Source organism: Dipodomys merriami, unplaced genomic scaffold, assembly GCF_024711535.1.
Source record: "Dipodomys merriami isolate MVZ:Mamm:240054 unplaced genomic scaffold, mDipMer1.0.p SCAF_11, whole genome shotgun sequence".
NCBI classification, from domain to species: Eukaryota; Metazoa; Chordata; class Mammalia; order Rodentia; family Heteromyidae; genus Dipodomys; species Dipodomys merriami.
The window spans coordinates 40,404,717-40,418,979 of NW_027202382.1; the positions used below are offsets into that span (position 1 = coordinate 40,404,717).

The 14,263-nt window shown below is 44.0% G+C and overlaps 1 protein-coding gene across 3 annotated transcripts in view; it reads right to left on the reverse strand.

Moving 5' to 3' along the window:
- The window catches only part of Golga1 (golgin A1), a 52,367-nt gene that overhangs the window by 14,912 nt on the left and 23,192 nt on the right, over window positions 1-14,263 (reverse strand). For all 3 annotated transcript variants that reach the window (XM_070013454.1, XM_070013447.1, XM_070013438.1), the window contains exons 11-14: window positions 12,776-12,901; window positions 9,254-9,349; window positions 4,016-4,111; window positions 1,923-2,072 (exon numbers count right to left, since the gene is read on the reverse strand). In XM_070013454.1, coding sequence (XP_069869555.1) covers window positions 1,923-2,072; window positions 4,016-4,111; window positions 9,254-9,349; window positions 12,776-12,901 — 468 coding nt within the window. The remainder of the gene's footprint in view (window positions 1-1,922; window positions 2,073-4,015; window positions 4,112-9,253; window positions 9,350-12,775; window positions 12,902-14,263) is intronic.

Consider the following 14,263-nt stretch of genomic DNA (forward strand, 5'->3'; position numbering starts at 1 on the left):
ATACTATTTATTTGTTTATTGTTTGGTTGGTGGTGGTGCTTGAACTCAGGACCTGGGCCGCTGTCCCTGAGTTTTTTTAAGCAAGGCTAGTACCCTACCACTCTGGCCACAGTGCCAAAGTTTTCTGGGGGTTAACTAGAGATAAGTGTCTCATGGACTTTCCTGCCCTGGCTGGCTTTGAACTGTGATCCTCATATCTCAGCCTCCTGAGCAGCTAGGATTACAGGTGTGAGCCACCAGTGATGGCGTAGAAGTATACAATTTATGTTGGAGACAGAACATGACCTAGCTTAGGAATTTTAAAAAACTTCCAAGATAGCTGGGTGCCAGTGGCTTATACCTATAATCCTAGCTACTCAGGAGGCTGAGATCTGAGGATCGCAGTTTGAAGCCAGGCTGGGCAGAAAAGTTCATGAGACTCTTATCTCCAATAAACTAAATAGAAAAACCTGGAAGTGGCACTGTGGCTCAAGTGGTAGAGTGCTAACTCAGCACAAAGAGGCTCAGGGACAGCACCCAGGCCCTGTATTCAAGCCCTAGGACTGGAAAAACAAAACAAAACCCCCCAACTTTCAAAAGGAAGTAGTATTTGGAGAATTTGAAGTAAAATTTAAAAATAGTAAGTGTGCATTAGACAAGAAGAGGATTAGAAGGAGCATGTATGGCCGGGCGCTGGTGGCCCACGCCTGTAATCCTAGCTACTCAGGAGGCTGAGATCTGAGGATCGCGGTTCAAAGCCAGCCCGGGCAGGAGAGACCATGAGACTCCTATCTCCAATAAACCACCAGAAAATCGGAAGTGGCGCTGTAGCTCAAGTGGTAGAGCGCTCGCCTTGAGCTGAAGAGCTGAGGGACAGCGCCCAGGCCCAGAGTTCAAGCCCCCACAGCCGACCAAAAAAAAAAAAAAAAAAAAAGAGCATGAAGGCTCTGAGGCAGAAAAAATGTAGCCCTCTTAAAAATTCAACCATGGTGGCTGGGAAGGTAGCTCAGCGGTAGAGTGCATGCCTTGCAAGCATGAGGCCCTGGGTTCGATTCCTCAGTACCACATAAACAGAAAAAAAAAAAAAAAAAAAAAAAAGAAATGACATTTTAAAAATTCAACCATGTATAATATAGTATATACAGTATATATGAAATAAAATCCAAGGCTTTTTCCGCACAGGAAAAAATAAAAGAAATAAGGCTGGGTTAGAGAAGGGAATTCTGAAAAACTCTGGTGGTAAAAGTATAGCTCAGTAACAGAGCACTTGCCTAGCATGTGTGAGGCCCTGAGTTCCATCCCTAAATACACACACACACATATATATAAAAGCTAGGTACAGTGGTAGTGGTACATACCCTAAAATTCCCAGCACTCAGTAGACTGTCTCAACAAAACCAGTAAAAACAAGCATCTCACTAAGTTCTCATGACCATGAGGCAGGGAAAGGGAACATGGAATAGAAGTCAATAGGAGGAAGAATGGTGAGAAAGCACTAGGAAGGCTGTTTGAGAACCAGGGAAAGGGAAAACCCGTGTGCTTAAGGTTTCTTTTTTTTTTGGGGGTGGGTGGGGGGGGGTCCAGTCGTGGGGCTTGAACTCTGGGCCTGGGCGCTGTCCCTCAGCTCTTCAGCTCAAGGCTAGCGCTCTACCACTTGAGCCACAGTGCCACTTCTGGCTTTTTTTTTTGCTTATGTGGTGCTGAGGAATCGAACCCAGGGCCTCATGCATGCAAGGCAAGTGCTCTACCACTGAGCCACTTTTCCAGCCCCTGCTTAAGGTTTCTATAAAAAGTAGCCTTATCATATCTAGTCTCATGAACAGGTACTTATATAAAATGCTTCCCTAGCTAAGAAGAGCCTTGTATTGCCAACCAAGTGCTGGGCAAATTAAGATGGGGCTGGGCAAGGTGCTACTGTTTGCTTCCCTCCCTTCTCCACTCACCATCCTGTGCTCTGCAGCTGTCCGGTCAGCTGCCCGCCCCTGCTCCAGGGCAGTGAGCTGGGCCTCCAGTGAATGGGTACGCTCTCTGTACTCCTGTTCCAGGGTGAGAACCTGCTGCTGCATGAAGCTGCTTTCCTGCTTTGCAGCTGCCTGCAAGAAGCCCAGAGAGGACAGTGAAGCAAGAGGACAATGGTTTCAGAGAGGGCTCTTTTTCTGGCCATCTGTGGCCCAAAGATGGAGTCCAACAGAAAGAGAATCAGTTAGCCAGGCACCGGTGGCTCACACCTGAAATCCTAGTTACTCAGGAGGCTGAGAGACTCTTATCTCCAATAAACCACTCAGAAAACCTGAAGTGGTGCTGTGGCAAGTGGTAGAGCGCTAGCCTTGATTTGAAGAGCTGAGGGACAGCACCCAGGCCCAGAGTTCAAACCATCCCCCCACGACCAACAACAACAACAACAAAAATAAGAAAGAGAATCAGCTCTCCTTCCTTAGCCCTCTGCTGTGGTGTGCTGAGGACCCCTATGGGCTCTGCTGTTGCTGTGGCACCTGATCTGTCCCAGGAGATATAGTCTGAAATTGGTCTTAACGCATTTCTGCAGAGTTGAAGTGTATATGGGCCAGCTCTGGCCATCAGCCAGCCATCAGACACAGGCCTCCTTTAGCTCTCTGTATGCTTCTATAGCTGAGGTTCCCCAAATGGCAGAAGAATACAGTGGTTAAAAAGAAAGGCTCTGCATGAGAAAGTAAGATATGAGTTCTACTACTGGGTGCCTATGAGCACATGGGTTAGTGACCAAACTCTCTGAGCTTGCCTCCCCTCAGTAAAGTGGGGATGATAGTGCATGGCTCATAGCTGTGCAGCAACAGGTGCAAAGCACTCAGCAGAGTCTGTGCCATGGCAGAAAGGAAGTCAATCATGGCTGGTTTTAGTTTCCTGGCTTCTAACTCATTAGCCCATTTGGAATTGGGATAACTGGCTGTTTTTGTCACCTCATAGTTTTTCGTTTTTTTGTTTTTTGGTGAGTCGTGAGGCTTGAACTCAGGGACTGGGTACTATCTATGAGCCTTTCTTTCTTTCTTTCTTTCCTTCTTTCTTTCTCTTTCTCTCTCTCTCTTTCTTTCTTTCTATCGTGGGGCTTGAACTCTGGCCTGGGTGCTTTTCCTGCACTCTTCAGCTCAAGGCGAGCACTCTACTGCTCGAGCCACAGCACCACTTCCCGTTTTCTGGTAGCTAACTGGAGATAAGAGTCTCAAGGACTTTCCTGCCCCGGCTGGCTTTGAACTGCAATCCTCAGACATCAGCCTCCTGAGTAGCTAGGATTACAGGCGTGAACTACTGGTGCCAGGCTATCTATGAACTTTTTGCTCAAGGCTAGTGCTCTACCACTTTGAGCTACACTTTGATTTTTGAGTGGTTAACTTGAGATAAGAGTCTCATGGGGACTTTTCTGCCAGGCTGGCTTTGAACTGTGATCCTCAGAATTAAGCCTCCTGAATAGCTATTATTACAGGCATGAGTAACCAGCACCAGGCCTCCTCATAGTTTTGAACAGTTCTCCATTTCTCTGATTGCAAGCTGATCTCTGGATGAATTGGCTCATCCAAGGCATGACCTAAAGGCTAGGTATTTGTTTTTTGTTTTTGTTTTGGTTGGTTGTGGGGCTTGAACATTGGGCTTGGGCGCTGTCCCTGAACTCTTCAGCTCAAGGCTAGTGCTCTACCACTTGAGCCACAGCGCCACTTCTGGTTTTCTATTTGTTTATTGGAGATAAGAGTCTCCCAGACTTTCCTGCCCGGGCTGGCTTTGAACTGAGATCCTTAGATCTCAGCTTCCTGAGAAGCTAGGATTACAGGCGTGAGCCACCGGCATAAGGCTGGGTATTGGTGGGAACTAACAGTACAGGTCTGTAGTGAACCCAGACACCACTAGCAGTCCTCATTCCTTTAACCTACTCTGCCTCCTTACTCCCATCCAGCACAACTGCATTGAGGTTGGGTGCAGAAACTGCTGTAGATGCTAGGAATGCATCTGGGGCATCATCAGAGGTACAGAGGGAATGCTCAGGACCTGGTATAGAGGAAGCACTCACGAGCTCCTGTATCTGTGCTTCCTGCACAGCCACGACATCCCTGTTCTGCTGGAGCTGCTCCTCCGAGGCCTGCAGGCTCTGCTCCAGTTCCTTCACCTGGGGAAATAGAAGCATTCTTTCTGTTCACAAGAAGTGGAGTGGCTTTATTGCAAAGCTTTAAAATCTAGACCAGGGCTGTTCAGTTGTTGCTGCTCAGTGATAGCACATGTGCTTAGAACATGCTAGAACCTGGCTGCAATCCCTAGCACCCAAAAAGAGAAAAACAAATCAAACAATTAACATAAAACAGTACATTCCAGAAAAATGTAACAGCAAAAATATACCCATAAGGCTATCATTATAAAACATTAATATTCTAATGTCTATTTTTTTTTTTTTGGGTCCGGTTGTGGGGCCTGAACTCTGGGCCTGGGCGCTGTCCCTCAGCTCTTCAGCTCAAGGCTAGCGCTTTACCACTTGAGCCACAGCGCCACTTCTGGCTTTTTTCTTTTTGCTTATGTGGTGCTGAGGAATCGAACCCAGGGCCTCAGGCATGCAAGGCAAGCGCTCTACTACTGAGCCACCTTCCCAGCCCTCTAATGTCTATTTTTGTTGTTGGGTCATGGGGCCTGAATTCTGGGCCTGGGCACTGTCTCTCACCTCTTCAGCTCAAGGGCAGCACATTACCACTTGAGCTACAATGCCACTTCCAGCTTTTTCTGCTTATGTGGTGCTGAAGAATCAAACCCAGTGCCTCATGCATGTAAGGCAAACACTCTACTACTGAGCTACCTTCCCAGCCCTCTAATGTCTATTCTTATAGCCCTCAGGACACTTTTAATAATTTTTGCATAATTTCAATCAAACAATATAAAATGTGCTTCCTCCCAACTCATAAATTTCCTTGTGCTTTCATGTAATAGTAGGACCTTAAATTATTATTGCTCAAGTGGATTTCATACTTTCTGACCCAGCTGCCTATTGTGCTGGCACTTGGGTAGCTTTTTTTTTTTTTTTGCCAGTCCTAGGGCTTGAACTCTGGGCCTGGGCACTGTCCTGGAGCTCCTTTTGCTCAAGGATAGAACTCCACCCACTACTTGAGCCATAGCACCACCTCTAGCATTTTTGGAGATTCTCAGACTTTCCTGTGTGGGCTAGCTTTGAACCATGATCCTCAGATCTCAGCCTCCTGAATAACTAGGATTACAGGCGTGAGCTCCCAGCACCCATCTGGTTTTCCATCTAAAATGATGTAGCAGTTAGCATACATACATAAAAACTTTTGACCAGCTTGAACCATTCCCTTGAATTACAGATTCCCAGAGTTGCGATCACTCCTCACAATATGAATTTAGTTTTGACTCAGTCCACAAATATTGACCAAGTCTGACTGCAGCAGGACAGATACAGCCTGGCACAAGAGGGAATCAATGTCCACAGTGAGTGGGACTGGACACTCTAAGGTGGCAACAGATTTGACAAGCTGTTTTCCCAATCAATCTTAAAGTCCTCTTGTTTACTGAGTAGCCTTATTATTAAAATGTAATCAATGCTGGGTGCTAGTGGCTCATGGCTGTAATTCTAGCTACTCAGGAGGCTAAGATCAGCCTAGGCAGAAAAGTCCATGAGACTCTTATTGCCAATTAATCACCAAAAGGCTGGAGGTGGAGCTTTGACTCAAGTGGTGGCATACTACCCTTGAGCAGAAAAGCTCAGGGACAGTGTCCAGGCTCTGAGTTCAAGCTGTGGACCATTACAAAATAAACAAAAAACCCCATTAAGCACAAATAGAAGAAGATATCTTTCTCTTCAGTTCTGTGGATGACACTCAGGGCCTCATGCATGCTAGATGCCTGGCAAGTGCTCTACCACTGAGCTATATATCCCATAGGAAAAGACTATATACATACATGCATATAGTATATATACATATACACATATAGTACATATATGTATATACAGGTGTACACATATATATACATATACATATAGTATATACATATATGTATACACAAATACATATACATATATTCCTTTTTAATCCTACAGATTGCTGAGGATATTTATTTATTTATTTTTGTGCTGATCCTAGAGCTTGAACTCAGGGCCTGGATACCCTGAGCTCTTTTTTTTACTCAAGGCTAGTGCTCTACCACTGAACCACAACTCCATTTCCAGCTTTTCTGATGGTTAATTAGAGATAAAAGTTTCATGGAGAGGGGTGAGGGTGACTCACAACTGTAATTGTAGCTACTCAGAAGACTGAGATTTGAGGATTGTGGTTCCAAGCCAGCAGGGGCAGAAAGGTCCCCAAGGGACTCCTACCTCCAATTAACCACTCAAAAACCGTAAGCAGTTCTGTGGTTTAAGTGGTAGAATGCTAGTCTTGAGCACGAAGAGGCTCAGGGATAGCACCCAGGCACTCAAGCCCCACAACTAAGAAAAACAAAGCAAAAAAAACCCCCTCCATATCAATATATACATAGTCATAACTATAGAGATACAGTTGTGCCTGAAAAATAAAGTTTTGGGGCTGGGAATGTGGCTTAATGGTAGAGTGCTTGCCTAGCATGCATGAAGTTTTGGGTTTGATTCCTCAGTACCACATAAGCAGAAAAACTTGGAAGTGGCACTATGGCTCAAGTGATAGCTTGCTAGCCTTGAGCAAAAGAAGCTCAGGAACAGTGCTCAGGCCCAGGAGAGGGGAAGGATGAGGGGGTGAGGGGAGAGTAAGCATTTACCATTTACAAGTACAGAGCTACTATTTCCACACAGGAGAACCATAATGTTATTAGTCTATGATGATAAATTTTATTAATGGTATCGCCATTACTAAAGCCCTGCCTTTGAAACTACTGGGTTCAGAATATCTATGTGCAAGCTTCAATGCAGAGGCAGAACTCAAAACAGTTCATATCACCGGGCGCCGCCGGTGGCTCATGCCTGTAATCCTAGCTACTCAGGAGGCTGAGATCTGAGGATAGCGGTTCAAAGCCAGCCTGGGCAGGAAAGACCGAAACTCTTATCTCCAATAAACCACTCAGAAAACTGGAAGTGGTACTGTGGCTCAAGTGGTAGAGCGCTAGCCTTGAGCTGAAGAGCTGAGGGACAGTGCCCAGGCCCAGAGTTCAAGCCCCACGACAAAAAAAAAAAAAAAAAAAGACAGTTCATATCTTTGAAAGGTTATATGGAGGGTTAACACTGACTCAGTCATTCTATTCCTCGGCACATATCTGAGGGTAATTAAAATATGCAATTTCACACAAAAAATTTGTATACTGTTGCTCAGTGGTAGGGTTACTTCTCCAGCAACACACCACTACTACTGCCATTATTATTTTTTTTGGGGGGGGAGGGAGGGTCCATTCGTGGGGCCTGAACTCTGGGTCTGGGTGCTGTCCCTCAGCTCTTCAGCTCAAGGCTAGCGCTCTTCCACTTGAGCCACTTCTGGCTTTTTTCTTTTTGCTTATGTGGTGCTAAGGAATCGCACCCAGGGCCTCATGCATGCAAGGCAAGCGCTCTACCACTCAGCCACCTTCCCAGCCCCTATTATTATTATTATTATTATTACCATCACTACCCATATCAAAAAAGAAAATGAAACGAAAGCTATCCAGTGAATTTTACAAGTCTGGTGTTGCATCTTTGATAAATAATTATAAGTCCATTCATCTTTTTTTTTGCCAGTCCTGGGGCTTAAACTTGGCTTAAGCACTATCCCTGAGCTTCTTTTGCTCAAGCTAGCACTGTACCACTTGAGCCACAGTGCCACTTCTGGCTTTTTCTATTTATGTGGTACTGAGGAACTGAACCAGGGCTTTATGCATGCTAGACAAGCACTCTACATTAAGCCACATTCCCAGCCAAAGAATGGATTTTTAAAATGGAACTTTAAGTAACACAGTAAAAACAAGTTAAGTAATCTGATTATGACAAAACAGAAATATCTGTTGAGGGGCTGGGAAGGTGGCTCAGTGGTAGAGTGCTTGCCTTGCATGCCTCATGCCCTGGGTTCGATTCCTCATCACCAGATAAGCAAAAAGAAAAAAGCCAGAAGTGGTGCTGTGGCTCAAGTGGTAGAGCGTTAGCCTTGAGCTGAAGAGCTGAGGGACAGCGCCCAGGCCCAGAGTTCAGGCTCTATGACCGGACCCCCCCCCCCCCAAAAAAAAAGTATCTGCTGAACAAGGGATACATGGATAGTCAACAGATTGCTTTGGACTGAAACAAATGATTAGGAACTATGACATACAATCAAACCCTACAAACTAAGAAAAAACTGAAAACTCCAATGAAAAACAGGATTTGAGTGGATAATTCAAAGGAAAAACCCAGCTGGGCACCAGTGGCTCATGCCTGTAATCCTAGCTGCTCAGGAGATTGAGATCTGAGTATAGCAGTTTGAAGCCATTCCAGGCAGGAAAATCCTCGAGACTCTTTATCTCTAATAAACTACAAAGCAAACCAACAAAAAAATGAAAGAAAAAAAAAAAAAGGAGAGGAGCTGTGGTTCAAGGGGTAGAGTGCTACTAATGAGCACAAAAGTTCAGAATTAGTGCCTTGGCCCAGAGTTCAAAGTTCAGGACTGGCAAAAAATAAAGTAAAATTTTCTTAAAAAGGGAGGAGAAAAACCCAAAAGACTAATAGAAACAACCATAGCAGTAAAAGATTCACTTCACACTCACTAATGGGGCAAAATCTACAAGTTCAACACTGGGAAGAAGATTTGGGAACTCTCACATATGATGGCGGTGGAGAGCCAGATGCAGCCCTTCTGGTAACAATCTTGTCTTACTCAGTCACCTTACAGAGACTGGAAGGTCAGTCACTGCAATGTGATCTGTGGTACAGGAAGAAGAAAGTAGTAGTAGTAACTACGAAGGAGAACAGATACCACAAAGCAGATACAGATGGAAAATAAAGCAGTTCAAAGTGACAAAGAATACACATCCATAGCCGTATCTTTATCATAAACTAAAACTACATACATACAAAACAATGTTATCCACTTCAAGCTAACTCCACAATGAAAACATTTACATTGACCACATTCAAATGGTTTCCTTATAGGAGTAAGGCAATAGTAAAAGGAAGAAAACAAGAGAACAACTTTGTGTGGAACAACAGTGAAGAAAATAATTAAACTCTGTTTAAGAGCCAAAAGAACAGTCTTGAAATAAAAAAGTTCTGGCCATAGGGATTCTTAACCTTATTCAGTCAGGTTACCACACAAATAGGAAAACAGGGGAGTAAGGTCAGTACCCGAGTCTCCAGGATGTCAATGGTCTCAGCCTGGCTACTTCTGGCTGCCAAGAGCTGCTGTCTGATGTCTTCCAAGTTCTGCTCAGCAACTGTTTTCTGTAAGAGGAAAGGTAAGTAAAAGAAAATAATAATCTCTCCACTGAAAAGTTATTGGTTGATACCTGCAACATGCTGAGTTGTGCTAGATACAGGATATGTAAATATATACACATACACCTCCCCCCACGGGTTATATATTTTTTAACAGTAATTATGTAATTTTAATTACATAAAATATAAACCAGCTATAAATAACATATACTGCTTAAACACAAACCATGCTATATGCTACATATTAAATATATATGCTTAAACATGCATGTAACACATCACACAATACTATATAGAATACATAATACTACATGTTATAATAAGGTATAAAAATCTGTTTTGAGCATAGGGTTACATTTCTTTTTTTTTTTTTTTGGGGGTCCAGTCATGGGCCTGAACTCTGGGTCTGGGCACTGTCCCTCAGCTCTTCAGCTCAAGGCTAGCGCCCTACCACTTGAGCCACAGCGCCACTTCCGGCTTTTTTTCCCTGCTTATGTGGTGCTGAGGAATCGAACCCAGGGCCTCATGCATGCAAGGCAAGCGCTCTACCACTGAGCCACCTTCCCAGCCCCAGGGTTACATTTCTTTCTCTCTTTTTTTTTTTTTTTCTTTTCTTTTAGTGCCAGTCCAGAGGCTTGAACTCAGGGCATAGGTATTAACCCTAACCTGTTTCTGCTCAAGCTTAGTGCTCTACCACTTTGAGCCACAGCACCATTTCTAACTTTATGGTAGTTGATTGAAGATAACAGTTTCATGGATTTTCCTGCCCAAGCTGGCTTTTAACTGTAATACTCAGATCTCAGCCTCCTGAGTAGCTATGATTACGGCATGAGCCACCGATGCCTGGCAGGTTACACTTCTTGTGTAACCACCAGCAAATTAAGATGAAATTCACTTAAAAAAATTTTTTTTGGTCCAAGACCAGGGCTTGAACTCAGTCCCAATGCTTTTGCTAATAGGGTAGCTCTCTACCAAGTGAACCATGCCTCAAATCCCAGAGTTCATATATCTTAAAGTATACAAATAAATTTGACATAGTTCTTGGTCCCCAAGGCTGGAACAAATAGCTACCAAAAACATTTAAACATTAGCATTAGGAAATGCCTGCAGAGAGGGTGTACCAAGTAGAGAGAGGGCTGCAGGGTGAGTGGTATTTCTCACATCACAGGCAGCCAGAGGATGGGGGTGATCACTGGGGATGTCGAGAGCTTGAACATTCAGGGAACTCTAAACTCCTCATAAGCCAAAGTGATAATGGGCTTAAGTCAAGACAAGAGATTCAAGTTGGGCAAAAAGGCCAGATAATGGTAGGCTCATTAATGATGCCAAAAGGAAAAAGGAAAAAAATGAAGAATTTGAACTTTATTCTGTAAAGAAGACCTCATATGAGGTCTTCCAAATGTTGGCAAATCTTGCAATCTAGAGTGACTGGTTAAACTTGAGGGAGGCCTTACTCCATCCAGATCTAATGAATTCAGAATATCTCTGGGTAGGGTCAGATATATGCTTCAAACAACAAACTCCCAATAAACTCCCAAGTGGTTTCTTAACTTGATAATGGTTAGCCACTGGTGCCCTGCCTAAAATTCTAGCTACTCAGGAGGATAAAAGACGGTGACTGTGGATCTAAGTCCAACTGGGCAAAAAAAGTCCTTGAGATTCTTGTCTCCAAGTGACTAGCACAAAGCTTGAAGTGGAGGAATGGCTCAAGTGGTAGAACACTCAAGCAAGAGCATGAGGCCCTGAGTTTAAGCCCTAGTGCCAGCACAAACCAACAAACAAACCTGATAATAGTCACAACTGGTACAATAATCGTTATAATATTAGTAGCTGACATGTACTGAGATCTTATTATGTTCCAATCTAAGCACATCATATATTTTAATTCATTTAATACCAACAACAATTGAGACAATTCTGAGTTTGGTGCAATACTAAGTTGAATTTTATAGAGGTGAAACAAACACAAAGACATTAAGATACTGTGCTAAGAAACAGCTTGTAAGAAGATGTAAGACACAAACATAGACATCTGATTCTAGAATTACTCCACTCTAGAGTCCAGCTTTGTGTGCTGTGGAAGATGTTTAGGTAGTGATGTGGTAGAAGTGCAGCTCAGGAACATCAATGTGAGTGAGTGTGGAGGACTGCCAGGGCTGAGGGAGATGTGAGGTGGGCCAGTTTAGAAATTTCTAGAGTAGGGCTGGGAAGGTGGCTCAGTGGTAGAGCGCTTGCCTTGCATGCATGAGGCCTTGAGTTCAATTTCTCAGCACCACATAAACAAAAAGCAAAAAAAAAAAAACCAACAAAAAACAAAAAAGAAACTTCTAGATTACACTAGGCCAGCACTGCTCAGAGGCTTGGCACAAGTAGTAGCAGCAGAGATGGTGATGTTCAGCTGGAACTAGAGACAAAGTAAGTCTAGTTTACAGTGAGCCACATCATTATCACTTTTGTCATGATGAGACCAGCCACTGGACTACCAGAATACAGACAGAATACATGCAGAGCACGAGCTCAGGCCTGATGCAAAGTTCATGCATACCAAAGGGAAAGATACCATTCAGTTTAACAGCCTCCTCAGTTGAAGAGAGTATGTGGCCAAGGTAATTCTTGTCAATACCTAAGGAACTATTTTTCCCCACATAGTAGATAGAGTGTGACAGGGTGGGGAAGGAAGTGATGCAATAAGACATGAAAGTGGCATAAGCAGTATGCAATCTGTTTATAGGTATCTCTGAACAAAGCTCTTCTCCTCCCTGAGAATACACAAAGACGCAAGGCTGTTTTGACACAGGTGAGAAATTGGATGAGCCAGGTACAATGGGTAGTCTGAGTACTTGGGAGGCTAAGGTGGGAGAACTGCTTGGGCCCGGGAGTTCAAAGCTAAAACAGAGTTACAAAAAGTCAGACACTCTCATGCAGCTATCCGCTGAGATTCTTGCTTGGAGATTTGGGATTGATGAAATACCTAGATGAAATTTACTATTCCATTCCTGTCTATGGGAAGTGAAGGTGTGGCCTAAGTGGCAGAGGACCAACCTTGAACAAAAAAGCAAAGCAAGAACAGGATGCTGGCGGCTCATGCCTATAATCCTAGCTACGCAGGAGGCTGAGATCCTAAGATCACAGTTCAAAGCCGGCCTGGGGGGGAAAGTCCATTGAGACTCATCACCAATTAATCACCAGAAAACTGGAAGGGTCGCTGTGGTTCAAAGTGGTAGAGCACTAGCCTTGAGCTGAAGAGCTGAGAGACACCAGTGCCCAGGTCCAGAGTTCAAGTCCCACGACCAAAAAAAAAAAAAAAAAGCGCTAAGAAGAGCATTATGCCCTGAGTTCAAGCATCCATGTGCATGCATGTGCCACACACACACACACGTTGTATACCTTACATGCTTGCCCATGTGGCTGGAATAAGGAAATTAGTATTACCTCTCTTAAGAGTTCTTGTGCATGTTCCTCTCCAGATAAATTCTGTTCCAGTCTCTTCTCCAAAGATGTGACCTTCTTTTGCAAATGTGCAATGAATTTTTCTTTTTCTTGAGTTTCAGCAGTGACCTACAGAAAGCAGAGAATATAAGCTGGGTGTCAGTGGCTCATGCCTGTAATCCTAGCTACTCAGGGGGCTGAGATCTGAGGATCAAGGTTCAAAGCCAGCCCGGGGAAGGAAAGGCTGTGAGAATCTTATCTCCCATTAACCACCAGAAAATTGGAAGTGGCGCTGTGGCTCAAGAGACAGAGTGCTCGCCTTGAGCTGAAGAGCTGAGGGACAGCGCCCAGGCCCAGAGTTCAAGTTCCATGACTGGACCCAAAAAAAAAAAAGAAAAGAAAAGAAAAGAAAAGAGTCTCATGGACCTTTCTGCTTGGACTGGCTTTGAACTGTGATCACCAGATCTCAGCCTCCTGAGTAGCTAGGATTAGAGGTGTGAGCCAACAATGTCCTGTGACAGATGCTTTTTGAACATGGAGGGTAAATGGGAATTCATTGCCTTATTTCAATTTTTACCTTACTCATTTCATAAATTTCACAAAAATTACATGTACATGATATAAAGAAAGACAGCAAAAAATTACTCCACATTCATGATATTTGGTTCAAGTGCTTCCTTGTTCAGCTGACACTCTGCTGACCATTTAACTATGCACTTTTTTTTTTTGGTCTGGTCCTGGGGCCTGAACTCTGGGCCTGGGCGCTGTCCCTCAGCTCTTCAGCTCAAGACTAGTGCTCTACCACTTGAGCCACAGCGCCACTTCTGGCTTTTTTCTTTTTGCTTATGTGGTGCTGAGGAATCGAACCCAGGGCCTCAGGCATGCAAGGCAAGCGCTCTACCACTGAGCCAACTTCCGAGCCCCCCAATTTTTTTTTTTTTGCATCAATCAACCTTTAATGTCCAAAAGAGGCATGGATGCAGAGCATAGGAGATGTAGCAGGGTCTCAGTCCCTGCTCCAGAAATGGAGAAATGAACACAAACCAGACACTTCCAACTGGCCACACAAAATTTCGGAGGGCAGGGAGAAACAGATTTGGACATTCATAAAAAAAAAATAAAACCTAAAATCAAACACTCTTGTACCTACTCAATCAACACTCTTTTTTTGCTGATAATTTTGGAGATAAAATCTTTCTCTGTCTCTCTTTCTTCCTTTCTTTCTTTCTTCCTTCCTTCCTTCCTTTTCTTTCTTTCTTTTTCTTCCTTTCGTCAGCCATAGGTCTTGAACTCAGGGCCTGGCGCTTTCTATGAGCTCTTTTTGCTCAAGGCGAGTGCTCTACTACTTTGAGCCATAGCACTACCTCCAATTTTCTGGTAGCTAATTGGAGATAAGGGTCTCACAGACTTTCCTCCCAGGACTGGTTTTGAAGCTTGATTCTCAGATTTCAATCTCCTGAGTAGCTAGGATTACAGGTGTGAGCCACCAGT